Source organism: Diabrotica virgifera, chromosome 4, assembly GCF_917563875.1.
Source record: "Diabrotica virgifera virgifera chromosome 4, PGI_DIABVI_V3a".
NCBI classification, from domain to species: domain Eukaryota; kingdom Metazoa; phylum Arthropoda; class Insecta; order Coleoptera; family Chrysomelidae; genus Diabrotica; species Diabrotica virgifera.
In genome coordinates this window covers 25067986-25095798 of record NC_065446.1, presented here as the reverse complement: position 1 = coordinate 25095798, position 27813 = coordinate 25067986, and the positions used below count along the sequence as shown (strand labels likewise).

Sequence of the window (27813 nt, the reverse complement as noted above, 5' to 3'; positions counted from 1 at the left end):
CCGTAAGTCATGACTGGAAGCACACGTCTGGTTGAACGTCTTCCTTTTCAAATAATTTGGCAAGTTGCTCTTGAAGATGTCTGATAGAGATATGCGGCCCATGCTAAGGTGATCCTTCTCTGTAATTCGGCAGTTTGATTGTCCCTGACAATTGGGATTTCATGCCCTAAGTATTTATATTTATGGACCAATGCTATTTCGTTGACGTCGACTTTTGGATTTTGGCTTGATGACGGATGACGGTACTATTACAAAAATGCAGGAAATATAATAAAAACGTATTCATATGTATGTTTTATAGATTTCAAAAAAGCGTTTGACAGAGTTCAACATTGTAAACTCACACATGCATTGAAACACATACCAAGGATATTAATTTAATCAAAAATCTATACTACAATCAAACAGCGGTCGTACGGGTAGAAGAGAGTGAGACAACCAAGTGGAAATTCAAAGAGGAGTCAGACAGAGATGCGTGCTGTCGCCACAATTATTTAATGTGTAGGTACTCCCAACCAATATGTCAGGAGGTACTATGGGAAAGAACTGAAGGTGTAAGGATTGGAGGGAGCATCATTAATAACATAAGAGTTGCAGACGATACCGCAATCATGGAAGAGAATATAGACGATTTACAAATTCTCCTAGTAATCATTAACAGAGAGAGGAAAAAGATGCGACTAACAATAAATATAAATAAAACCAAATAAATGGTGATCTCAAAAAACCCTGTTGATAACATACATCTGACATTGGAGGGTAAACTGCTAGAGAGGGTCGACAAGTATAAATACCTCGGAGCAATTATAAACTCACAATTAGACTAAGATGAAGAGATAAAGGTCAGAATAGAAATAGCTCGAAAAGGATGTATAAAATACAAGTCAATGTTTAGGTACAAATAAGAAATTGAGTATAGCCATTCGATTGAGGTTCGTCGAATATTATGTTTGGTCGCAACTACTATATGGAGTAGAAGCTTGGACTCTAAAAGCCCACCCCGTAAAAAAATTGGAGGCATTCGAAATGTATTCTGAATGCTATATAGGCGTATTCTGAAAATTCCTTGGACTGCAAAAGTCTCAAACGAAGAAGTGTTAAGACGAATTGGACATGGCAGCAAGCTGATGAACACAATAAAAATTAGAAAAACATCGTATCTGGGCCATATACTTCGTAACGATAAATAAATGAAGGGGGTTGGGAGAAAACCGTGGATGTCACTAAATAGGTGAAATTTTGTTAAATACGCCGTCTTGTAGATTTTAACAAATACTATCGCATCATTCCTTCATCAGTAGAAAACGATGAATGTTCAGAGATTTTAAGCCTTTTTAATTGGCCATACCGGGAGAAAACGATATTTGTCCACGCGTAATTGGGTGAAAACAATGATTGTCTCCCAAGCAATATCGCTTGCCACGAGGCGCACCGCGTGTATAACTCAAGCTCTTGTTAAAGAGTGGACCAAATTTTTAACTAAAAGATATCTGAATAAATGCCCTTTCGCAATACATAAGATATAGGAAATATTGTCCATCAGTTCTAACCCCCTCACTATCATGGGTATAGGCCATAGGATTGAAGATCCGATTCGTTCTTCCGCTCAGTCAAAAAAATCTGAAAGTCTAAAAGAATCGGAGTATCGGAGTTCCATTAAATTTGCCTAACCAGTTGTATTTCAACTTTATTCTTATAACTGATGAAAAATATAAAGATGTAGTACTTTTATCTAAGTTCTGCGAGTCTCGAGATGCAAAAGAGATGTAAGTATGTTTGAATACCTCATGAAAAGAAGCCATTTCCCATCAAAACTAGTTAAAAGCAGCCATCTAAACTAAAAATAAGTGACAAAAATAAGACAACACATCATCCAACCGTGGAATTCAAGTCTACGGCCTTGAAGCGAAAGAGGGTAAATACCTTTTTATAAAATATGTTTTACGATATCAAAAAGATATTATCTCACAATAAAACACTGAAAAACGTTTGTTTTTCTATACTTCCACAAAATTTATTACAACTATGTTATTACTACAGCTGTTTCGGCAAAATGCCTTTCTCAAGTGATATATTTTACAATGTGTTTGCTTTTTTAAGTCTTTAACTGAAGAGGTTGAGGAGTGGGGAGCTGTTTGTCTCGAGTTGGTCATTCAGAATTATATCTGTATTTTTCAATTTATTAATTTCCATTGATTCTAAAAGTGATAGCTTAAGGCCTTTATTTTGAATATGTAGAATTTGAAACTCTTCATTGAAAGAATGATTATGATCTAGAAGGTGAAGTGCGTATGTAGAAGTGTCTGTTTTTCTATTGTTGAAAGCCCTTTTGTGTTCTGCTATCCGTTTGTCAAAAGTTCTGCCAGTTTGACCGATGTAAGTTTTCGGACAGTCACCACAAGTTAGTTTGTACACACCACTCTGTAGTTGCTTTCTCTTTCGGCTTTTATTGTTTTTAATATGTTTGCTTAAGTTGTTGTTAGTTCTGAAAGCTGGTGTTATTCCTTTCTTTTTTATGTATCTGGCTATTTTTGTTGTTATTTTGCCAGTATATGTGAGAGAGCAGAAGGTACTGGGTTCTTTCTGTGGTGGCGGATACACTAATTTCAAGGCTTTCTTATGGAGTTTTTGGTTTAAAATGTTGTTAACTGTTTGTTCGTTATAGCCATTGTTTACTGCTATTTGTCTAATGATATTTAGTTCTGTCTCGAAGTTATTTTTTGTCATAGGAATTTCTGTCAGTCTATGTATCATGCTATGGTAGGCTGCTAATTTGTGTTGTGTAGGATGGGATGATGAATTGTGTATAGTTGTGTCAGTATGGGTAGGTTTATGATATACGGAGAACTCATGTTTGTTGTGTAGTCTGGTAATCGTTACATCTAGAAAGTTTATGGAATTATTCTGTTCTGTTTCTATTGTGAACTCAATATTACTATGAAGTGAATTAATGTATGATAGAAATTGGTCAAGTTGTCTGTTAGTTCCTGTAAAGCAGACTAGTATGTCATCCACGTATCTCCACCAATATAAGAACGTTTTATTGTGAGATAAAATGAACTTCCATCAAGTAACGGTCGAATCCATCAATTATAAAAAGATATTAATTTTCAGATTAAAGTAGGGATCGCCAACCTTCGTAGAAGACGGCACAAGAAGAAGAAGAAGAAGAAGAAGAAGAAGAAGTATACAGGACGATTGCAACACTTAAGGGCGGAAGTATGACAGGTAAAGGCAGAGAGCTCGCCGATTTCATACGAAGGAGAAGGATTTGTGTGCTTTGTGCGTAAGAAACTTGTTGGAAAGGTAATAAGTCGAGAAATCTTGGATATGGGTGAAGAACAGATCTCACCGAAGAACGGTGAACGGCTCGTATGATTTTTAAAATTGAAAATGTCGTTGTTGGTACTGAGAATCGAATTCGTGCGCCCTGGCTTATGAAGCTAGAAGTAATGGTTTATAATGCCATTAATGATACTAATTTCTCCATAATAATAATATAATCTAATTTGTTATTTTATTGAAAGCCAGTATTTTTATTTTATCCAAAGCCAGTTTTTATTTTTACTAAAATTAATGCTAATCGATTCTTAATTAGAATTAATATGATAAAAATCGTTATGCACTGTACATATATTAAAATTTTTTTAAATGAATACTAATGATCAAATACATATTAATTTGTTTGTATCAACTAATACTAGAAACAGTTAACCTAGGTACTTTTTATAGTTATTAATAATTATTACCTAAAACTATATTTTCATACATTAAAAAACAGAACTAGAAATAATAATTAACTTCTGAAACCTGTCAAAGCGCCTCTAGCCTATAACCTAGCAAACAAAAAATGAAATTAGTCATCTAAAGTCATGCGGTAACTACAATTACCTACCTTGGCAAAATAAGAAATGAAGAATGGACCAACAACCAAGAAATAAGAGCGGGCATCGGAAAAGCTAGATCACCTTCAACCGTATGGGGGAATTTTTCAAGAGCCTCAACCTTTCTCTTGGTATAAAAGTAAGGCTACGGCAAAACAAACGACAATTTACGGCGCTGTAAGGGCAGTAAAGAGAAGCGCGAAAAAAGGTCCTATGCTATGTTACTATGTTGCTGCGCGATATTTTTACAGCTCAGTCTGGCCATCCACTACACTCATCGTGGGCCGATTTTTCGCGCTTCATTTTACTGCCCTTACAGCGCCATAAACTGTCACTTGTCTTCTCCGTAATTTTTTATGGGGCTGAATCATGTACCTTGAATGAAGATATCTGCCGAAAATTGGAAGCATTTGTGATGTGGCTATAACGGAGAATTCTTAAAATTCCGTGAACTGACCGGGTCACAAATGAGGAGGTCCTTAGAGGAATGGGGAAGAACCTAGAGGTACTAACCACCATCAAATCTCGAAAGTTGGAATACTTTGGACACATTATGCGAAATGAATCCAGATATGTCCTCCTGGAAGTCATCCTACAAGGAGAAATATTTGTAAAGCGAGGTCCAGGAGGAAGAAGAACATCCTGGTTAAAGAACCTCCGAACCTGGTTCAACACAACATCTGTTTAACTTGTCCGCGTTGGTACAGCTAAATTAAAGATTGCCATGATGATCGTCAAAATTCGTCACGGATAAGCACATCAAGAAGAAGAAGAAAGTCACACGCCCTAACTGCTCCAGAAGCATTCCTACCCGGGATCACGTGTCAGTCATATGAAGTCTCTTCTTCGTCTTCGTGTGCTATCTCCTCCAAGAAGATCGGCAACCATCATGGCAATTCGCACTTTCGATACCGCTGTCCTAAACTGATCAGCAGAAGTTCAGTTAAACCAAGCTCCCAAATTGTTTAACCAGGAGATGCGTCTTCTTCCGCGACTCCTTCTACCCTGTATTCTTCCTTGTATTATTAATTGCAACAAGTTATAATGCTCGCCACTCATGACATGTCCCAGATATTGCAGTTTTCTAAGTTTAATTGTATCTAGAACCTCTCTTTCTTTTAACTTATTCGTAATATCCTTCTGTAGGCCCATAACTCGAAGGCTTCTAATCTGTCCGAAACATCTTTCTTTAATGTCCAAACCACCAACCCATAAAATAATACGGGAAACACGTAGAACCTCAGAAGTCTTATTTTTAAAGAAATTGTAATACATATCCCTGCTACAGAATTCTTTTTTCAGTTTGTTGAGTGCATTTTTTGCCTGTCTTATTTGGATTTAATTTCTTCTGTTTATTCATTATTTTCATTAATTATTGTACCCAGATATTAAAGGGTTAAAAGGGTAATACAGTACGTCCATAAAGTAACGCACACATTCACTATTTCGTAAACCGGCGACTTTAAGGAAAAATCCCAAAATAGGTCGATTTTTATTTTTAAATTATGATTTTTTGACATATATTTCATACTAGTCACGTCATCCATCTGGGCGTGATGACGTAATCGATGATTTTTTTAAATGAGAATAGGGGTCATTTGCTAGCTCATTTGAAAGGGCATTCAATTCTCTATTTATTAATATAAACATTAACATAATTAATTTTTCAGGGTCTTCAAAAAAAATGTTTTAATTAAATTAATTGAGACAAAAAGAATAATGTATATATTTATTTAATTCAAAATACTTTAGTTTTACTGTTGTCAGAAAACAGGAAAAAATGTTTATTTGATAAATAAATATTACTTTTCGCTTAAATTCAATGTTAAACTGCCACCCACCTGCCTCTTGACAGTTTGAACATTTCGTTTAAGCGAAAATCAATGTTTATTTTTCAAATAAAACATTTTTCTGTTTTCTGACAGCAGTAAAATGTATTAACAATTAAACAAATTACATACATTCATCTTTTGTGTCAATTAATTTAATTTAAAAAATATTTTTTGGACACCCTGTATAAATAATTATATTAATGTTTATATTATTGAATGGAGAATTAAATACCCTTTTAAAGGAGCTATCACATGACCCCTCTTCTCGTTTATAAAAAATCATCGATTACGTCATCACGCCCAGATGGATGACGTCACTAGTATGTTATATATGCCAAAAAATCGTAATTTAAAAATAAGAACAGACCTGTTTTGGGATTTTTCTTAAAGTCACCGGTTTACGAAATAATGAATTTATGCGTTACTTTATGGACGCACTGTATACATTGAATCATATTTTCTACTTGAAATGTGTGCAAATTTCATGGTTTAGGGTTAGATAAATAAATAATAATTATTGTAATACTTGGGAAAATATTAATTTAAATTACTGTGTATGTCCTAACCAAATAGTAGAGGATCCGATATAAGATCGATTGAAAAATTAAGGTTGAAAAAATATTCTGTTTTTTAAATACATACCCTAATAATAAAAGATCCGATATATGATATACGCCAGTCAATGGGAGCAAGAATAGGATATTAAATACCTCCGAATTCTATCCTACTGCATGGATTTTAATGAAATTTTGGGCCTAGCTTCTACTTATCTCCTAATTCAAAGTCTACCCTATGCCGATGTGTGCTTTTATCTTGGGGGTGGTTCCCACCCCTTCTTAGGGGTGGAAAATTATTTGGTTAAAATTACCACGGAATTCGCTAGAAAACCTAATTCTAAGCAAAAACTGTTCTATAATTTTTTTTTCAAAACTCAATACTGTTTGAAATATTCGTGGTTGAAAATTGGTCATTTTCATTGAAACATAATACCTTTTCGAACGTTTTTTTGCGAATACCTTAAAAACTATGCGTCTAACTAAAAAAACTATATTAAACATTTTTGTAGGTTATAAAAAACAAAGAGACACTTGTCTTCATAAATCTTCTAGTTATAATACAAAAAGAGATATGGTAGGTAAAATAGTTTGTTTTTTGGTACATTCTCAAATTGATTTATTCAACTTGAAATAACAGAGAAACAGTCGATTTTAGGTGTATAATGCTTAGTGTGACCAACTAGCCCGAAAAATCCGGGACATGGCCCGAATTACGAAGTCGTGTCCCGGCGTCCCGCGCAAGGCTTCCGGGTCATCCGAATTTTCAACGTTTTGGTAAAATTCTATTTTGAAATTTTGAATATTATTCTTCTAAGAATTCATATCAAATTATTGAATTGGTGGGACGAAAAAAAGTCGACAACTTCTAGAGCGTAATACTAATACGACATCCAAAACGCATGCATTTTATATCGTGATATTATCTTCTTCTTCTTCAAGTGCCATCTCCGCGACGGAGGTTATAATCATCATAATAGCTATTCGAACTTTAGAGACGGCTGCTCTGAGAATTTCATTTGATGTACATCCGTACCATTCTCTCAGGTTGAATACTTCTTTTCCTTGAATCTTTCCTGCATATTGAGTTGACGCAAGTTGTATCTCTCTCCGCGTGTAATAATATGTCCGAGATATTCCAATTTTCTGGTTTTGATTGTATTTAAACTTCCATTTCTTTATTCATATTTCTCAGAACTTCTTTGTTTGTTGACGTGTTCTGTCAAATGATATTTTCAGACTTCTTCTATACACCCACATCTCGAATGATTCCAGTTTTTTCATTGATGCCGTATTCAAGTTTAAAGCTTCCATTCCGTAAAACAAAGTCGAGAAAAGGTAGCACCTAGCCAATTAGCTCTAGCCTTTTCTATTCTAATTTTAATTTCCTGGAAGTAATGATTTGTGGAGTTGATTATTGTTCCAAGATATGTATATTGGTCTACTCGTTCAACATTAGTTCCGTTCATGAGGAGATTTTCGTTATTTCTTTGTATTTTAGATATGCTTATAAATTTTGTCTTCTTGATGTTTATTGTTAGACCGTATTCTTGGAAAAAAAACCGTCCGTGTTATTATAGTTCTACCAAAACCAAAACTGTGGACAAACCAATTGTAGCATAATCCCATCAAAAATATTATTGTCAACATAGAAATGTTAAATAATAATCAATAAAATGATGGTATTAAAGTTCTATGTTTATTTAAAAAAAAATGGCCCGATTTTCATGGCAAAGTCCCGGATTTCAGGTATTTTTTTCTTCCTTGTCCCGAATTCGGTTGAATTGAAGTTAGTCACACTAATAATGCTGCTAATACCTTTTGTAGTGCTTAAAATGACCTTTAAAATGAGCTATATTAAAGGTCCATTACATTAAAACTGAGCGAGATATGCTTCAAAAACAGTTGATAACCACATGTATTTTAAGAAAAAATGAGAAGTAATTTTATCCTCCATCCACCAAAATGTAAATGCATCGTTTTCATTCCGCAATACCCTTTAATTATAGTGTTATTTCTATGTTAAAATAGTTGGACGGGTTTAAAATGAATGGTTTAAAAAAAAAGATCAAATTATAGAGAGCATCGTTAAATTTTCTTAAAAATCTTCCTTTTTCTCCAGGTAACTTAAAAATGATAAGAAATATCTTATCTTTTTCGAGTTACATGGAGGAAAAAGAAGCTTTTTAAGAAAATTTAAAAATGCGCTCTACAATTTGATCTTATTTTTTTCAAAAACCATTCATTTTAATCCAGTCCAACTTTTTGAACATAGAAATAACACTATAATAAAAAGTATTGTAGAAGAAAAACGATGTACTTAAATTCTGATCGATGAGGGGTAAAATATACTTCTCATTTCTTCTTAAAATACATTAGTTATCAACTTTTTTGCAGAATATCTCGCTTAGTTTGAATGTAATCGACATTTAGTATTGCTCATTTTAAAGGTATTTTCAAGAACTACAAAAGTTATTAGTGTCATTATACACCTAAAATCGACAGTTTCTCTGTTATTTCAAGTTGAATACACCGATTTGAGCATGCAGCAAAAAACAAACTCTTCTTACCTACCATGTCCATCTTTGTATTTTAACTAGAAGATTTATGAAGAAACGAATCTCTTTGTTTTTTTTTGTAACCTACAGAAATATTTTATACCGTTTTTTTTGTTAGATGCATAGTTTTTAACGTATTCGCAAAAATCTGTCCGAAAAGGTGTTATTTTTCAATGAAAATGGCCAACTTTCAACCACGAATAACTCAAAAAGTATTGAGTTTTCAAAAAATAATAATTGTAGAACAGTTTTTGCTAAAATTTAGGTTCTCTAGCCACTTCCGTGGCTATTTTAACCAAAACATTTTTCACTCCCGAGAAGGGATGGGAAACACCTCCAAGATAAAAGCGCACATCAGCATAGGGTAGACTTTCCTTCTTGGCCTATTCCCTACCTACTGTGAAAATATCAAGTAAATCGATGTAGTGGGATGGAATTCGGAGCCAAATAACCTCATTGACTGCCCTAATATAAGGGTGACCTTCACCGATCTTAATAAATAAAAATTATTTAATATGTATTTTTTTTTTAATTTTCTAACCGTTCACATATTATTTTAGATTTTTTGGATCATTCGAAATAAAATAGATTTTTTGTAATTTTTTTCTTAATTTGATCGTTTTCGAGTTGTAAACAATTTAAAACTTAAAAAATAAGAAAATTGACGATTTTCAAGATCGAGAAACACAGTAAAACCTTTTTCTATCAGGTCCCGATAAAAATTTTTGATATTTATTATATACCTAATATATTTTTTTATTTGTTAATGAAGGTTCCTTTTGGGAAGACGGACAAACAGGCTGCATGCCTGATGCATGTTTTAAAATGAAATCAGTCCAAAATACTTATCAATAACTGATAACATTTAACATTTGTTACAGAATAACATTTGTTTTTGAGCCTTGAAAATCGTCATTTTTCGTTTTTTTTTTCAGTTTTAAATTTGTTTATAACTCGAAAACTACCAACTTAAGAGAGAAATTACAGAAGACCATTTTTGTTTTGAATGATACAAAAAATTTAAAATTAGGTGTATCTGCTCGGACCGATTTTTTTTAATTTATAAAAAAAATATTTTATTTATTAATTCATTATAATCAGGACAAGATTATATCGGTTGTCCATTGTTTTCTATAATTTTTAAGACACTAACTTACATATCAAATAATTTTTATCCATTAAACAGATCAGTTCAGTTCGAACTTATATCGTTTCTTAAGCTGTGTCTACATTTGTTCACTTTCGTCTTCCTCTTTCAATTCAATACGCTTTTTCAACTGTCGACATTGCTTACATTGCATGCCTTGATGATCAAGATAAGATGCCTGTAAAGTGCTGTCCACATTGGTTGAGCTATATTGACAGTTGATAAAAGTATTTTTTTGAGAAGTACGATCTCAAACTTTTTATTTTCGTTTTGACAGCGGTAACAGTTAAATTATATTTTTTTGCTAAGCCTTCTAGAGGATCAGTACGTATTGTTTGTTTTTATACTGTATACGACAAATACCCCACAGTGCAAAATTTTTTTTGTAGTCATCAATAAAATTTGATGTTTGTGTCTGTTTTACTCGACATAATTACAGTATTGCTTTTGATAAAACTGATAAGGCACAGAAAACAACATGAATTGAAAGAGAAGTTGAACGAAAAATCCAACAGGTTTAGATCTATATTCTATATTCTATATGCATCAGACCGTGCGCTAAAAAATTTCCACCTTTCAACTCCAAACAAGGCATGCTGTAGCGCATGCCTTTTTTTTATTACACCGTGCGCTGTGACGCATGCGTTTGTCGAACAGGAAGTTGCGCCAGTGTAGACATAGCTTTAAGTTTTAGCCCGATCAGGGAACGCAAAATTTTACGAAAACCCCCAAAAAAATAAAGGAAGGGTGAAAATTTGGGAATAGATAGTTGAAATTGTCTATTATTATATACGAAAAAGTTTACAATTCTACATCCCCTCCATTTTACAAAAAATGGAAAATACGGGGTGAAAAATTTTTCTCGGGGGTGAAAAAATATACGTTCAAAATAAGTTCGGAATTGGATCTTCTTCTTCTTCATGTGTTGTGCTCGATTATCGAACGTTGGCTATCAAATTGGCTATAGCAATTTTGTTAACGGCAGCTCGGAAAAGGGATGCAGAGGATCTGTTATACCATTCTCTCAGGTTTTTAAGCCATGACGTTCTTCTTCGACCTGGTCCTCTTCTTCCGTCTACCTTGCCTTGTATTATTAAATGGAGTATATTATATCTCTCTGGGTGTCGCATAACATGGCCAAAATATTCAAGTTTTCGATTTTTACCTGTTCTGACGACTCCTGTGACTTTTGCCATCCGGTGCAAAACAACTTCGTTACGAACTCTATCCACCCAACTTATTCGTAGGATTCTTCGGTATACCCAAATTTCAAAGGCTTCCAATTTCTTGAGAAGAGTATCTGTTAAAGTCCAACCTTCGACACCGTACAAAAGAGTAGAGAACACATAACATCTCACTAATCTAATTTTAAGATTCAAAGTAATGTTGTTTCCACATAAAAGTTTCTTTATCTTAAAGAATGCAGCTCTGGCCTTCTCTATACGTATTCTAATTTCTTTGCTCATGTCCCAGTTCTCATTTAGATTACAACCAAGGTAGGTGATACTGTTAGTTCTCTCTAATTGTTCACCATAAGCTGTTACTACTTCCGGTTGTATTGGCGTCTTACTGACAACCATCACCTTGGTCTTTGCGGTGTTTAGCTTGAGTCCATATTCATCACACGTTGTGGTAATCCTATTAATCAGATGTTGAAGTTCTTCATAACTGCTCGCAATTAACACCGTGTCATCCGCATATCTCAAATTATTAATATTGACGCCATTCATTTTGATACCACATTGAGCATTATCCACTGCTTTATTGAAAACAAACTCAGAATAGATGTTAAATATTAGTGGGGACAAAATGCAGCCCTGCCTTACTCCTCTTCGTATTTGAAGTTCTTCAGACGTGTCCCAGCCAATCCTGATGTTTGCACGTTGATGCCAGTAAAGATTTTTGATAATGCGTAGGTCTTTATCATCAATACCCACTTTCTGAAGAATAGCAATCATTTCCGTATGTTTTACCCGATCAAAGGCCTTCTCAAAGTCAATGAAACACATATAAACCGGATGTCCGACATCTCTGCATTTCTGTACCATAACCTGAATACTAAACAGTGCTTCTCTGGTCCCAAGGTTATTGCGGAATCCAAACTGTGTATCACCAAGCTGTTCTTCTATTTTTTGGTACATCCTAGAGTGCAAAATTCGTAGAAATATCTTTAAAACATGACTCATCAAGCTAATGGTTCGGTAGTCACTACATCTTTTCGCGTTTGCTTTTTTAGGAATCGTCACAAAAGTCGACAGCAGCCAATCCGTTGGTATATAGCCAGTTTGATAAACTTTATTAAAAAGATGAAGGAGAGATCTTTTACCTGAATTTTCGAAGAGCTTTATTATTTCATTCGGTATTTCGTCTGGTCCCGTCGCTTTTCTGGTCTTTGCTAATCTTTTTGCTTGTTCAATTTCGTCGATAGTTATGTCAGGTCCTGTAACTACTTCGTTAATTTCAAGCTCGGGCCTTTCATCATTAAACAGTTCCTCAATGTATTCTTTCCATCTGTCTATTTTATCCAAATCAGTGATAATCAGTTTTCCGTCTCTATCAACGATGTTATTTGCATGTTTTTTGTTCTGACCTGACCGGTGAGTTCTTTTATTTTTTTATACATATTAAATGAATCATGTTTTCTCTGCAACTCTTCAATTTCTAAACATTTTTTTTTCAAAGTATCTTTCTTTTACCGCACGTATTTTAGTCCTTATCTCTTTATTAATGCGTTTATACATTTCGATGTTTTGATTCTTAAATTTTCGTCTTTTTTCCATCAAATTCAAAATCTCATCGTTCATCCACTGTTGCTTCTTTTGATTTTTCTCTTTGAAGTTTGGAGTTGAGTTGCTTATAATCGTTTTGATTTGGTTCCAATGATCCTCGATGGATTCTTGTTGTTCGCTATTCTCAAAATTGCTCTCTAAATTGTTTGAAATCCCCTGACTATTGTTTCTAATAAAATCGGTATCCAGTTTGTTAGAGGATCGTTGTTGTTTTATCCGTTTAAGTTTTAATTTTATTTCGGCTAACAATAGATTGTGATCAGATGGCACATCGGCGCCAGGATAGGTTTTTACAGACTTTACTGCATTTCTGTAACGCTCACTGATGGTTATGTAGTCAATTTGGTTTCTTACGATATTATTGGGGGTATCTGCTGGAGATTTCCACGTATATAATCTCCTTTTAGGTAATTTGAAAAAGGTATTCATTATACATAGATTATGTTCTTTGCAAAAATCTGCGAAATAGTCTCCCCTTTCATTTCTATCGCCCAGTCCATAACAGCCAATAATATTACTTTGTCTGCCTTTTCCTATCTTAGCATTAAGGTCACCCATCAGAATGGTGAGATCTCTAGTCTTGAGTTGGTCGGTAACAGTTTTTACATCGGCGTAAAACTTGTTAAGTTCTTCCAGTTCACTTTCCGCTGTCGGTGCATACACTTGTATTAAATTTATGTTTCTGGGTTTCGCGTTCAACTGAATCATTATGACTCGTTCAGATACCTGGCATACCGCCCTAACACATTTGCTAACCTCGTTCGAGACTATGAATCCTACACCATGACGATGGTAATTACTCTTTTCTCCTGCATAATATACTTCATGATCATCCACATGGCATTGGCCAGATCCAGGCCATCGCATTTCACTGATACCCAGAAATGATATTTGCTGCCTTTTCATCTCATTTATGGTATTGTGTGTTTTTCCTGGTTCATATAAACTCCGCACATTCCATGTGCCTATTCTACAACTTCTCTGTATATCAAATTTGGCCAAGCGGGAGATTCTTCGCACCCCTGCCCCATTTAAGAAGCGCCCGTACTCGGGGCCATCGTTTATTTCCTCAGCCATATTGATTAACCTGGGAAAAATAGTGTAGTAGTCATTCCCTTGGCTTTCTACACCGCTGTGTACACGCTGTTTAAGTGGTTGCCACCGCACCGAGTACTATTCTGTATTGACCGTTCTGGCCTAAATGACTTCCGCTCAATACAGATACTGAAAAACCAGCTGCCGATTTCCAGGTTCGATTTTATACAAGCCCTAAAACCAGGGGGCTGCCACCTCCGTCCTCCAGACCGTTGTGAAGACCTTCTTCTCCGCCCTGGATGCCGTTGTGGGCTTCATCCGTGACCCTGGACAGGGGACACTTAGCAGGTACTAGTTTCCCGGGTCAGGAAACACCTGGAATCTGCAGAAGGCAGGGATTGATTCAATTTCCCTGATAGGACTATCCAAAAGGAGTTCGGAATTGGATAAAATGACTAATTCTAAGTAACTTTTGTTCTATAGAGTTTTTTACTATGTCAATACTTTTCGAATTATTTGCGAGTGAATGAGTTCATTTTTAACCAAAAAAAGTTTTTTGACGGTTTTTCGGAGATAACTCAAAAAGTAAGTATTTTAGTGAAAAAAATATTCTTAGTAAAAATATAGCTTATAAAAAATTTAAAAAAAATGGTGTATGCGTGAGGTCTGCAGACTCAGTAGAAGCAGAGTTGCAGCTAATGAAATGTAGGTTCTTCTTCGTCAAATTTCAAATCGAATATTTCAATGTGAAATAACCAAAAACGGAGCACTTTTCGGGGAAAAGTCATTTCAACTTTTTTAAAGTGTTTAAAAAAACGTTTACTTTTGTTTTTTAAAATAACTTCTAACATTAAAAGTAAGTGAGTAACGCTCATAATATTGTTGGTACCTTTTATTTTTTGGTAAAAAAACGGCGAAAATCACCCCTTAATTAGCTTCTTAAATAAAATTAATCGTTATCGCTTTACAACTTATTTTACTTATGTATTGTTTATATTATCTATGTTTCATTGGTTCAAAGTGCTTAGTTTTGAAAAATATTGGGTTTAAAATAAAACATTTTTTTTATTTTGAAAAAAATCGTAATTGTTTATGGAATTAACTTAAAAACAATTAGGAATACCAAAGTCTCAAAGAGTAATAAAATGTACGTTTTGCTTTTCTGAATATTTTTTCTTTTTGTTTTCTTGTTAGACAAAAATTAGTTATGCTATGGCTGTTCAAAATTTGCCTAATCTCGTGATTAGTTACTCGTTCAAGCCATTTTAACTACAGCTTTTTCAAAACGAAGCACTTTGAACCGAGGAAACTTACAGATCATATAAAAATAATACATAAACAAAGTAACTTGTGAAGTGTTAATGTTAAAATGTATATGTGATGCTAATTAGGGGGTGATCTTCGCGATTTTTTTACCAAAAAATAAAAGGAACCAACAATATTTTGAGCGTAATTCACTTACTTTTAATATTCCAAGTTTTTTTAAAAAACAAAAATAAACCTTTTTTTAAACACTTTAAAAAAGTTAAAATGAATTTTCCCCTAAAAGTGCTCCGTTTTTGGGTTATTTCACATTGAAATATTCGATTTGGAATTTGACAAAGAAGAACCTACTTTTCATTAGCTGCAACTCTGCTTCTACTGGGTCGACAGCATTTTTTTAAATTTTTTATGGGCTATATTTTTGCTATTAATATTTTTTTCGCTAAAATACTTACTTTTTGAGTTATCTCAGAAAAACCGCCCAAAAACATGTTTTATTTTGTTAAACATGAACATATTCACTCGCAAATAACTCGAAAAGTATTGGCTTAGTGAAAAAACTCTATAGAAGAAAAGTTGTTTAGAATCAGTCATTTTATCCAATTCCAGTCTTATTTTGAATCTATTTTTTTTTTCATTTTCGAGAGGGGGTATTCCCCTCTATTTTTGTAAAATGGAGGGGATGTAGAATTGTAAACTTTTTCTTATATAATATTAGACAATTTCAACTATCTATTTCCAATTTTCATCCTTCCTTATTTTCTTTGGGTCAGATTGTTCTTTGATCGGGCTATTTAGGCACTAAAAAAGTAATCAATTATTGTGAAACCTGTAATAATGATATTTATTTTGTACATTATAATTTATTTGTATTCTTTTTAAATAGGAAAGAGGGTGGTGAATGAATACTCAAGAATACACAACTTGAATATGTACGATGGCGTGGAGCTTCGAAATTCGACCCGTCAGTATGGATGATTAAAAAATTAACTCTCACCCAAAATTAGAATTTGTTTTTGCAGATATTTTAATCAGTCACTTAACATTTAACTTTTTTAATTTTCCTTTTAATTTTAAAATTTTGGGTGTTTTATACAACATCATTTTTTCAGCTAAATTTATTTGTTTATTTATTTTTTTCAAACTAGATCTGAAGACAACCACTCAAGACCGAAGAACTCCATTCAACAACCCAACGTTCAAGTCGGTGAATCTGCAGTTTAAATGCAACGTTCTCATCTAATCTTCAAAGTTCAACCGCCAAAACCTTATTTATTTTTGACAAAAAGCCTACCTGTTTTTTATGTTTCTAATTTTTTGCTAAGTTAAGTTAAAAAGACTCTAAATATACTCTTTGTGTGGCTAGAAGACATAGATGTCTGAAGTATTAACGTATTAACTAGCCTTAAAACTTTTTTCGTCATTATTCAAGTAGTCATATTTGAAATAGATCTCTTAGGCTATGTGTAATATAACTTCGTGAATAAGCAAGTGCAATTTTGAAGAATTTGGAAAACATATTGAATATTCAACTTTTGTAGATGGTAAGTAATTTAATTAAATGAAATTATTACTTTATGACAGTTTCGGAGTATTTTTGATTAACCCATTAAGACCGAGAATATATTTTTTAAGATTTAAATACATATTATTTTTTTATATTGTTGTATTTAACCAGTATAAAGAAGCAGAAATAGTAAAAGAAAATTTTTTTTGGTTTGGTTTTTGAGATATTTACTGATACTGTATGGTATTTGTAGTCATTTAGAGACGTTTGTATTGCAAAACTGTTTGTAATAGGTACATAATATAATAATTTTAACATTAAAAAGTTATTTAGTGTGGTAAGGTGCAAAACATTTTTAATGCGAAGTCCAACGTTATATTTCTGATGTACATAAACCTGAATAATCTCCTGTCTTCGTTTGTCGGGAGAGTTTCTGGACACCAGGCAATTAAAATCCGAAAACTTTAAATTAGCCTAATAAAATAAAAAAAAGTCAAAATGTAAATTCGTACAGGTTAAAACAAATTTTATATCAAAGTTTAGGTGGGTACAAAAACTATTTTCAAAAAAGTATCCAAATCATACAAGGGGATCATTGTTTAAATAATTAAAAAGGGGTCATTTTTTCAAAAAAAAATACTTTTTTAACTGCTGAGGTAATTAACTTATCAATGAAGATCTATGGGATTTTTTTCTGCAAAGTTGAAGAGTAAATTTTTCATATAGGACTTACTAAATTAAATTTGACCCCCTATTTATTTAAATAATTGTATATAAAACTTTAAAAACAAATTTGCAAAAAATTATTTTTAGCGTTTTAAATAAGCGCTATAAAATATCTTATTTTACAGACTAAGTTGCGCTATGTTACCAGTATTAAGAAAAAAAAAATTGGTCAAAAAATATTTAATATTTTTTGAAATATTGAATTTATTTATTAAATGTTACTATATTTTAAATTGCAAAAACGCGGTTGTTGCCAAAGAAATATTCACCTGCTTAAGATCTCATTATTTTTATTTTTATGTATATTTTCGATAAATGTATTGATAAATTCAAATTTCAATTAAACTCCCACCTAAAATTGCATTTGAAAATTATTCAAATTTGTTTATAATTTGTTTTTTTAAAAACGTTGCGGGGATTAAGTATTTTGATATGCCGTTTCGATAATTGGGTTCCTGGGAATTTTTTACTAATTAACAAAATTTCTTTTTTTTTCTTGGAGTTTTATTACTACGGGCCCTTTTAGGGTTAAATTTTATTAAGAATGTCGAATCTCTGTGTTATAGATTCTAGACCTAAAAATATTAAGATTTAACTAAAATCTCTTAAATAAAATGTGGCTACTTACTGAGTTACAGGGTGTTTTATTTAAAAATTTAAAAATTATTGTTACCCTAGTACTTTAAAACTATTTGACGTCTCCTTATCATACTTGGCAGAAAGTGTGGCTATTATAGACCCCACTAAATTGTGATTAATAAACGTTTCTAGCTAGTGCCAGAGGCGTACGACAGGGGATAGTGAATGATTGACCCTTCCCAAATTCTACGCCACTGAGTGAATTACTATTTTAGCGAAATTTTTCGATTCTCCAATACTTTGTATGTAATTAACTTTATTGGTATCGATAAAGTCATCAGTTTGAGAGATATTGGCAGTTTAAAATGAATGAATGGATGAATCAAAATAACTATGCCGTTTCATTTTTAACGTCCAATATCTCGAAAACTAATGACTTAATTGCTACCAGTAAAGAGTATATTATTTACATAGAAAGTATTGGAGAATCGAAAAATTTCGCTAAAATAGTAATTCCCTCAGTGGCGTAGAATTTGGTAAGGGTCAACCATTAACTATCCCCTGTCGTACGCCTCTGGTAGTAGCTAGAAACTTTTATTTATCACAATTTAGTAAACTGTATAGTACCCACACTTTTTGTCAAGTATGATAAGGATACGTCAAATAGTTTGAAAGTACTTGGTAAAAATCATTTTTAAATTTTTAAATAAAACACCCTGTAACTCAGTAAGTAGCCACATTTTATTTAAGTAATTTTAGACCAATCTTAATATTTTTAGGTCTAGAATCTACAGCTTAGTGATTCAACATTCATAATGAAACTTAACCCTAAAAGGGCCCGTAGTAATATAACTCCAAGAAAAAAAAAAAGAAAAGGAAAAAACGACAAAAAAATTTGTTAATTAGTGAAAAATTCCCAGGAACCCAATTATCGAAACGGCATTTCAAAATATTTAATCCCCGCGACGTTATTAAAAAAACAAATTATAAACAAATTTGAATAATTTTCAAATGCCATTTTAGGGGGAAGTTTAATTGTAAGTTGAATTAATCAATACATTTATCGAAAATATACATAAAAATAAAAATAAGATTTAATACAGGTGAATATTTCTTTGACAACAACCGCGTTTTTGCAATTGAAAATAGAGTAAGATTTAGTAAACAAATTCAATATCTCAAAAACTATTAAATATTTTTGGACCATTTTTTTTTGTTTAATACTGAAAACATAGTGCAACCTCTCCTGTAAAACAAGATATTTTATATTGCTTATTTAAAACGCTAAAAATAATTTTTTGCAAATTTGTTTTTAAAGATTTATGTATAATTATTTAAATAAATAGGGGGTCAAATTTAATTTAGTAAGTTTTTGTGTGAAAAATCTACCCTTCAGCTTTGCAGAAAACAATCCTATAGACCTTCATTAGTAATTAAATGACCTCAGCAGTTAAAAAAGTAATTTTCTTGCAAAAATGACCCCTTTTTAATTATTTAAACAATGATCCCCTTGTATGATTTGGATACTTTCTTGAAAATATCTTTTGTACCCACCTACACTTTGATATAAAATTTGTTTCAACCTGTACGAATTTACATTTTGATTTACATGTAGTGTAATTTTATTTTACTAGACTAAATCGCTTATAACTAAGCGCCGGTTGTTCGAACGCTAATCAACAATGCTCACTATCAAATATTTAATTACTGTCACCAAAACTGTCAATGTCAACTTTTGTTGGGTTGCTGAAAATATAATTGATTATAATTATGAGATTAGTTAATCAATTAACATAACAATTATTAACATAATTGATTAAGTAATTTAATAATTGTAATCAATTATGTTTTCTGCAACCCAAACAAAGTTGACATTGACAGTTGGTGACAGTAACTAAATATTCGATAATGATCATTGTTGATTAGTGTTCGAACAACCGGCCCTCAAACTATTACCTTTTGAGAAAAATGACAAGAAACCTATTTTATTTAGAATGTCCCAAAAAATCTAAAAAAATATATTTTTCGGAGGAAAATCGGAGATTTTTGGAAAAGTGCGCGCCGCACCGGCAAAAAAATCGGATGAACACGCATAATTAACAATTAAATAACAACGGTGTAAATTTAAGTTATATTTTCAACTACAATTCAAGTACTTGGCAACCTCAAAAATAGTAATTTAAATATGAGTTTTTAAGCCATACAATGCGTATTTTCGAATTTTTCAGATTTTAAATCGCCTATAACTCGAAAACTATCAATTTTTGAGACAAATCACAAGATAGGTACCTTTCTTGTTTAGAATGACCCAAGAAACCTAAAAAGTATTATTCGGGTCAAAAAAAGTGATCTTTTGTATTTGTTTAAAAAAATTGTTTAAAGAATATCTGCCCAAAAATTCCGCTTCAGATTTGTTTAAAGGGGACATTTTTGAATAGGAATCCACAAAGAAACCGAATCAGAAATTTTTTCAGACGGGAGCGGTCTCACCACATGGACCATAAGCCCAATGTTCTATTAGTCTAGTAAAATAAAATTACACTACATGTAAATCAAAATGTAAATTCGTACAGGTTGAAACAAATTTTATATCAAAGTTTAGGTGGGTACAAAAGATAGTTTCAAGAAAGTATCCAAATCATACAAGGGGATCATTGTTTAAATAATTAAATAGAGGTCATTTTTGCAAAAAACTTACTTTTTTAACTGCTGAGGTCATTCAATTACTAATGAAGGTGTATAGGATTGTTTTCTGCAAAGTTGAAGGGCAAATTTTTCACATAAGACTTACAAAATTAAATTTGACCCCCTATTTATTTAAATAATTACACATAAAACTTTAAAAACAAATTTGCAAAAAAATTATTTTTAGGGTTTTAAATAAGCACTATAAAATATCTTATTTTACAGGAGAAGTTGCGTTATGTTATCAGTATTAATAAAAAAAAATTGGTCCAAAAATATTTAATATTTTTTGAGATATTGAATTTGTTTATTAAATGTTACTCTATTTTCAATTACAAAAACGCGGTTGTTGCCAAAGAAGTATTCACCTGTATTAAATCTTATTATTTTTATTCTTTTGTATATGTTCGATAAATGTATTGATAAATTCAAATTTCAATTAAACTTCCCCCTAAAATGGCATTTGAAAATTATTCAAATTTGTTTATATTTTTTTTTAATAACGTCGCGGGGATTAAACATTTTCAAATACCGTTTCGATAATTGCATTCCTGGGAATTTTTCACTAATTAACAAATTTTTTTGTCTTTCTTTCCTCTTCTTTTTTTTTCTTGGAGTTATATTACTACGGGCCCTTTTAGGGTTAAGCTTCGTTAAGAATGTCGAATCTCTAAGTTGTAGATTCTAGACCTAAAAATATTAAGATTGGTCTAAAATCACTTAAAGAAAATGTGGCTACTTACTGAGTTACAGGGTGTTTTATTTAAAAATTTAAAAATTATTTTTACCAAGTACTTTCAAACTATTTGACGTATCCTTATCATACTTGGCAGAAAGTATGGGTACTATACAGTCTACTAAATTGTGATAAACAAAAGTTTCTAGCTGCTACCAGAGGCGTACGACAGGGGATAGGTAATGGTTGACCCTTCTTTAATTCTACGCCACTGAGGGAATTACTATTTTAGCGAAATTTTTCGTTTCTCTAATACTTTCTATGTAAATAATATACTCTTTACTGGTAACGATTAAGTCATTAGTTTTCGAGATATTGGACGTTAAAAATGAAACGGCATAGTTATTTTGATTCATTCATTCATTAATTTTAAACTTCCAATATCTCTCAAACTGATGACTTTATCGATACCACTATAGTTATTTACATACAAAGTATTGGAGAATCGAAAAATTTCGCTAAAATAGTAATTCACTCAGTGGCGTAGAATTTGGGAAGGGCCAACCATTACCTATCCCCTGTCGTACGCCTCTGGTAGCAGCTAGAAACTTTTGTTTATCACAATTTAGTAGACTGTATAGTACCCACACTTTCTGCCAAGTATGATAAGGATACGTCAAATAGTTTGAAAGTACTTGGTAAAAATAATTTTTAAATTTTTAAATAAAACACCCTGTAACTTAGTAAGTAGCCACATTTTATTTAAGTGATTTTAGACCAATCTTAATATTTTTAGGTCTAGAATCTACAACTTAGAGATTCGACATTCTTAACGAAGCTTAACCCTAAAGTAATATAACTCCAAGAAAAAAAAAGAAGAGGAAAGAAAGACAAAAAAATTTGTTAATTAGTGAAAAATTCCCAGGAATCCAATTTTTGAATCGGTATTTGAAAATGTTTAATCCCCGCGACGTTATTAAAAAAAAAAAACAAATTATAAACAAATTTGAATAATTTTCAAATGCCATTTTAGGGGGAAGTTTAATTGAAATTTGAATTTATCAATACATTTATCGAACATATACAAAAGAATAAAAATAATAAGATTTAATACAGGTGAATACTTCTTTGGCAACAACCGCGTTTTTGTAATTGAAAATAGAGTAACATTTAATAAACAAATTCAATATCTCAAAAAATATTAAATATTTTTTGACCAATTTTTTTTTGCTTAATACTGATAACATAGCGCAACTTAGTTTGTAAAAAAAAGATATTATATCGTGCTTATTTAAAACGCTAAAAATATTTTTTTGCAAATTTGTTTTTAAAGTTTTATATACAATTATTTAAATAAATAGGGGGCCAAATTTAATTTAGTAAGTCTTATGTGAAAGATTTTCTTTTCAACTTTGCAGAAAAAAATCCCATAGACCTTCATCGATAAGTGGATTAGCTCAGCAGTTAAAAAAGTATTTTTTTGCAAAAATGACCCCTTTTTAATTATTTAAACAATGATCCCCTTGTATGATTTGGATACTTTCTTGAAAATATCTTTTGTACCCACCTAAACTTTGATATAAAATTTGTTTTAACCTGTACGAATTTACATTTTGACTTTTTTTTATTTTATTAGGCTATATTCTAAACGTGAAATAAAGTATAAGTGTTTTTAGTCCCAAATGCCCTGGTCTATATGAATGTAGGTAATTGCGTTGTGATTACCGCAGACGAATATAGCTTCCAAGAAACTATTTATTGTGCCGTACCGGATACTACTATCGGTACGTTTTTTTTTAAATCGGTATTTTTAAAGCGCCAACGTATAATTTCCTAAAATTATTACCGTTCTTAAAATTGTTTTAAAACCGTCTACATACGCCCTGATAACCTGACAACCTGACCTCCTGACCCGACAAAATTCTCCGACCCTTTTTGTGGGGGTCGTATATCCTGACAAAAGTATCTGACTAAACGTAAAATTATCATTTTACTTAACATTTTTTTTAAACCTAATTAGTCTGGGTAGATTTATCAAAGAATAGGCCATTTTTGGGAAAAGTTATTTACCAGCAATTTTATCGCTGGAGTCGAATCGTATGAATGTATATATTAATAATATAGGTATGCAAAGTCCGCAGATAGTGTGCTACTTTTGTTATAAACAAAATGGCGCCCGAAAATCGTATTTCTTTCAATTTTTGCTCTATAACTCGAAAGATTTTAACTTTACACCAAAAACACCCAAATAAAAATTCACCGCAATTAAATTCTGCATAGAGATGTGTTCTTCCCCATTTACTTCGACAAAAATTTTCCCCCGAAATGCGGGTTTTTCCAACAAAATCTTTAATTTTCAACTAAAATTTTAAGTATTTTCTATGGGAAATAAGCCACAATTTTACTAAAAAATGAATTTATTAACGTTTCGAAGCCCAAATCGGGTTTCGTTGTCAAAATACAAAATACTATTAAAATAAACAAAAATATTGTTGCTAAGTAAAAAAAAATTCTTCTAATAATTTATTTAATCTGACTCATTTATATTGGCAATTCAGACGCATATTAAACATTTTAAAGTAGAAGACTTTAACATGATATCGCCAATATTTATGAGTTGCCTTCCTGGGACGACTTTACTAAAAGATAGTTCATTCGATTATATGAAATCAATCCCAACTCAAGAATATCCGTCGTAAAAAAAATCATAGCATGTGATCTGTCTTTAAAAAGACAACCAAATGAAGACACTGGAAAACAAAATCTATAGAACTTTATTCAAATTTAAAAATGATCTCACGTACTATCAAAGAAAATTAATGACACCTCATTACAGTAAGACACCACATTTTTGTGGAGTACCGAAAATTCATAAAGCGAATATTCCACTTAGACCCATTTGTAGTACCATCAATTCTCCTTGTAGTGAGCTATCAAAATTTTTATTAAATATTATAAAACCATTTGCAAATAATATTGACACATTTATAAAAAATACACAACATTTTTTAAACAAATTAACAAATATTGAATTTAATCCAAATAATATTTTAGTAAGTTTTGACATAAACAGTTTATCTACAAATGTGCCATTAGATAAAACTTTAAACATAATTAAAACGAAGTTAGAAAATGATAATACATTGACAACCAGGACAAAACTAAATGTATCAGCTATAATGGAGTTATTGACATTATGTACTAATAATACCTATTTTCAACTAAATAATGAATTCTATAAAAAAATAAAAATAAAAATTTTGGTCCAGCAATGGGCTCTCCTTTATCTCCATTATTGGCTAACATATTTATGGAGGATTTCACAGTATGGTGGAGATATGTAGATGATGTGTTTTCAATATGGCCTCATAGATCAGAATTGTTGGATACATTCCTGAATGTTATAAACGATCAAGAAGAGACAGTAAAATTTACAATGGAAAAGGAATACAATAACACTTTGCCTTTCCTCGATGTTTTAGTCTCAAAGAAGGATACTGGATATGAGACTCAAGTGTATAGAAAACCAACACACACCAACAGATATCTAAATTACAAATCAAATCACAACATCAACGTTAAAAAGGGAATCATTAAATCCTTATATGATAGAGCCAAAATTACTTGTTCTAACGAAAATTCATTTTAGAAGAAAAACAATTGTTAACATCTGTTTTATTAAAAAATGATTATCCTTTATCGTTTATAAATAAGGAATTGACAAGATTGGATCGAATGGAATAGAACAACTTAGAACGGGATCCTACAACATTCACAAGAAATAATACGAGGAAAATAACAATACCATATATAAAAGGACTATCCGAGAAACTTAAAACAATAGGAAATAAATTCAACATTTCAACAACATTCAAAACAACAAACACATTGAGATCTATTCTATCTAAAACTAAACCTAACAATGAAAAAGAAAGAACAAAGAATTGCATTTATAAAATACCTTGTGAATGCGAACAATTTTATTAAGTGAAACATCAAGACCATTAAACGTTAGAATAAGTGAACATCAGTCTTATATTAAAAATAGAGAATTTGATAGATCTCAAATATATCAACACGCATGGGATAATGAACATAGAGTTGAGTGGAGAGATTCAAGTATAGTCCTGAAAGAATCAGATAGTAAAAAGAGACAAATCAAAGAAGCGGCTCTAATTATGCTAAATGAAACCAATTGTGTCGCAAATTCTTCGGTAGAATGCAGTAGGATGTGGTTACTCATACTGAAAGAGGAAGTCAATAGAAAGAAAATACCACGATTAGTAAGTCAATAACATATCGAGTTAGTACAAATTTTATATTTTAGTGTTACTTATTGTATATCTATGTATTATTAATATTATTTATAATTTAAACATATTAAAATCAGAATTTGGTATTAGTTTTTTGAAGGTAAATTAAATGTAAGACCAAATACTTACGATGTGGGGATAGTATCACGAGGTTTTTTCCTGGTTTTCCCTCGTGATTTACTATGAAATCTCTAACGCGAGAATTTTACTGTCATCTTTGCATTTTATTGTCTTTTTAAAGACAGATCACATGCTATGATTTTTTTTACGACGGATATTCTTGAGATGGGATTGATTTCATATAATTGAATGAACTATCTTTTAGTAAAGTCGTCCCAGGAACGCAACTAATAAATATTGGTGATATCATTTTAAAGTCTTCTACTTTAAAATGTATAATATACGTCTGAATTGCCAATATAAATGAGTCAGATTAAATAAATTATTAGAAGAATTTTTTTTTTCTCTTTTTTACTTCGCAACAACATTTTTGTTTATTTTAATAGTATTTTGTATTTCGACAACTAAACCCGATTTGGGCTTCGAAACGTTAATAAATTCATTTTTTTAGTAAAATTGTGGCTTATTTCCCATAGAAAATACTTAATTATAAAAATGCCACAAGGAAATAGCTTCAGAACAACAACTAAAATTGTACATAAGTAATTGTTTATAAATAATTAAATAACTTGGTACTATAATATAAAAGCACTTTTCGTATAGATTATAATTCCAGAGGCAGATGGAAATTGAAAGAACAGTTTAGTAACAATTGAATTGTTAATTAAAAATTTACGGTCGCTATAATAATCACAATAGTAACGTGCACAAAATGATATATGAAGCATATTAATAAAGGGCATTGTGTGTGAAGGATTCCAAGAAAATCACTTTATTTATTAATTCTTCTTTTTTTGGGGTGGTTCCGGGGAAAAGATGGGGGTGAATTATACAAATTTGTAAATAGCACCAGTACATGGGTAATCTCTGAAAGTCTTTTTACTCTAGCATAAACTGTTCAGATGGTATAAAAAGGGGTTTTTTAAAATGTAACACCCTGTAATTAAAAAAGGGCAATTACCCTTAAGTGAAACCTATACCAAAAAATCAATTAATTATTTGTGAATAATTGCCGTAGGATTTCTTCTTAATTTCCGTTAGAGTTAGGGAAAAATATATATTTTTTAAAAACATCTTTTTTAAAAACTTGTCAACTTTGGAGCGCCACCCCCGCTAAACGGTGGATGATAGACAGATGCTGTCGGGAAATAAATCGTAGAAACTATAGTCCTCTTCATATTTCTATAAAAGAAATTTTTTGTAAAAGTTACAGGAAGGGCTACGTTCCGAAAAAACCACAAATTACCCCTTTTAAAGGGGTGAAAAGGGGGGTTCCGGGGCGAAATTTTTTCAGAAAAGTTAGTCTTATAATAAGCACCCCTTGATATAACGAAAAAAAAAAAAATAAAACCGGACTTGTGTCCATTTTGCAAGGTTCAACCTTTGTTTCCTACACTAATAGGTGTAAATATTTTAGTTGAAATGTTAAGAAGATGAGTTGCTGTGCCCAAGGGCTATATTATGGCAGGAGGAAGTTACGAGATGCCGAGTTATCCAGGCAGCACAAGATTGATCGTCTAAATTGGTGTCTTCATCACCAAAACTGGAACATTGGAAATTGGAATAATGTGCTATTTTCAAACAAAAGTAAGAAAAGAAACAAAACAAAAGAAAAGCAAGAACGGAAACTGCCAGATTTATTCAGTAATATAAAACAGAAAGGGTCATGTTCTGGGGAGGAATTATGATCGGTAAAACAATCCTTCAATTTTCATCCAACTAACTAATAATAGCTCGCAGGTATGTTGATTTGGTTCTATAACATGTACCTAGTTATAGTCCATTTGCTCTAAATCCATTTGCTCTAAATTTTAAAGAACCGCTTGGATTGACATGAAATTTGGCATGCGCATAGCTTACATGTAAAGAAAAAGTGATATTGTGCCGATGTGTGCTTTTGTCCTGGGGGTGACTTTCACCCCCTCTTGAGGGTGAAAAAATATATATCCAAAATAACTCCGGAAATGGGTAAACTGACTAATTTTAAGTAACTTTTGTTCTATAGAGCTTTTTCGCCAAGTCAACACTTTTCGAGTTATTTGCGAGTGAATATGTTCATTTTTCAACAAAATAACCACATTTTTAAACGAGTTTTCACAAATAACTCAAAAAGTAAATATTTTGTCGAAAAAAACGTTCTTAGCA

The 27813-nt window shown here is 31.8% G+C and overlaps 1 protein-coding gene across 4 annotated transcripts in view; it reads left to right on the top strand.

The window, feature by feature from the left end:
• LOC114334865 (protein doublesex) overlaps positions 1 to 27813 on the top strand; it is a 773059-nt gene that overhangs the window by 560438 nt on the left and 184808 nt on the right. For 2 of the 4 annotated variants that reach the window (XR_007697668.1, XR_007697669.1), the window contains exons 3-4: positions 15949 to 16026; positions 16211 to 16606. The exons of 1 other annotated variant lie outside the window; for it this stretch is intronic. Coding sequence is in view for 1 of the 3 variants with exons in the window: in XM_050649069.1 (XP_050505026.1) it covers positions 15949 to 16040 (92 nt within the window). In the remaining 2 variants the exon portion in view is untranslated. Of the gene's footprint in view, positions 1 to 15948; positions 16041 to 16210; positions 16607 to 27813 lie in introns of those variants that run through there. One more of the 4 variants, XM_050649069.1, reaches the window with a different exon arrangement.